Consider the following 948-nt stretch of genomic DNA (forward strand, 5'->3'; position numbering starts at 1 on the left):
AAAGAACCGCGACACAAAGAAAAATCAAGGGAAAATTATTACACTACCTACAAAGCAAGTATTTTTAATTTATTATACTTTAATCCTTCAAGAAAGTTGTCCACAAAATCCATCGTCGGAAAAAGTTTAAATTTTCTTTTTTTTCTTTTTTTGCATCACTACACTAAGAAAGAATACTACAATTAAGCTAGGATAGCATAGAAAATCACCCAGATAATCTCCTCACCCCACACTTAAAATTGTGCAATGTCCTCAATGCACACTGTAAATAACAAGAAGGTAAAAGAGACTCCCTAGTAGGCCAAAGGACAAAAAATTAGTAGCTTACAGGTACTCACACTTCCCCCATATATGGTCCTTTGTGTGGGCACCCCACACTTAGTTCTCACCATCTAGCTCGCTTTTTGCACCCTTCCAATGGCTTTGCTTCCTATGCTTATAATCCTACAACATCAAAATAACCACTAAAAAAATAATATAATAAAAAATAAAAACAAAAGAAAGCAGTAAAGTTGGGTTGCCTCCCAACAAGCGCCTGATTTAATGTCGCGGCACGACGCAGGGCCTCGTTTACTCATAAGCGAGTACAACGTTGGTCTTCTCACGATCAATTATTCCTCCCCAATAGTGCTTGACTCTTTGTCTATTCACTAAAATTTTCCTTTCACCATTTAAAGCACACAGCTCAATTACACCATAAGGAGTGACTCTCACCATCTCAAACGCGTATGACCATCTCGATTTTAACTTCCCAGGAAACAACTTGAGCCTAGAATTGAACAATAATACATGTTGGCCTGGCTCGAAGTGACGTGGCTTGATACGCTTGTCATGCCATCTTTTCGTTTTCTCTTTGTAAAGCTTAACATTTTCATAAGAGTGCAGCCTGAACTTATCTAACTCATTCAACTGCAAGAGTCTCTTCTCACCCGCGGCTTCAAGGTCCAT

General features: G+C 38.6%; 1 protein-coding gene across 1 annotated transcript; it reads right to left on the reverse strand.

Annotated features, from left to right (window-relative positions):
- Positions 1-570: 570 nt before the first annotated feature.
- On the reverse strand, positions 571-948 carry LOC142177298 (uncharacterized). Its single transcript, XM_075245773.1, has one exon. The coding sequence runs from the start codon at positions 946-948 to the stop codon at positions 571-573; it is 378 nt and encodes a 125-aa protein (XP_075101874.1).

Source organism: Nicotiana tabacum, chromosome 23 (genome assembly GCF_000715075.1).
Source record: "Nicotiana tabacum cultivar K326 chromosome 23, ASM71507v2, whole genome shotgun sequence".
Lineage (NCBI taxonomy): Eukaryota > Viridiplantae > Streptophyta > Magnoliopsida > Solanales > Solanaceae > Nicotiana > Nicotiana tabacum.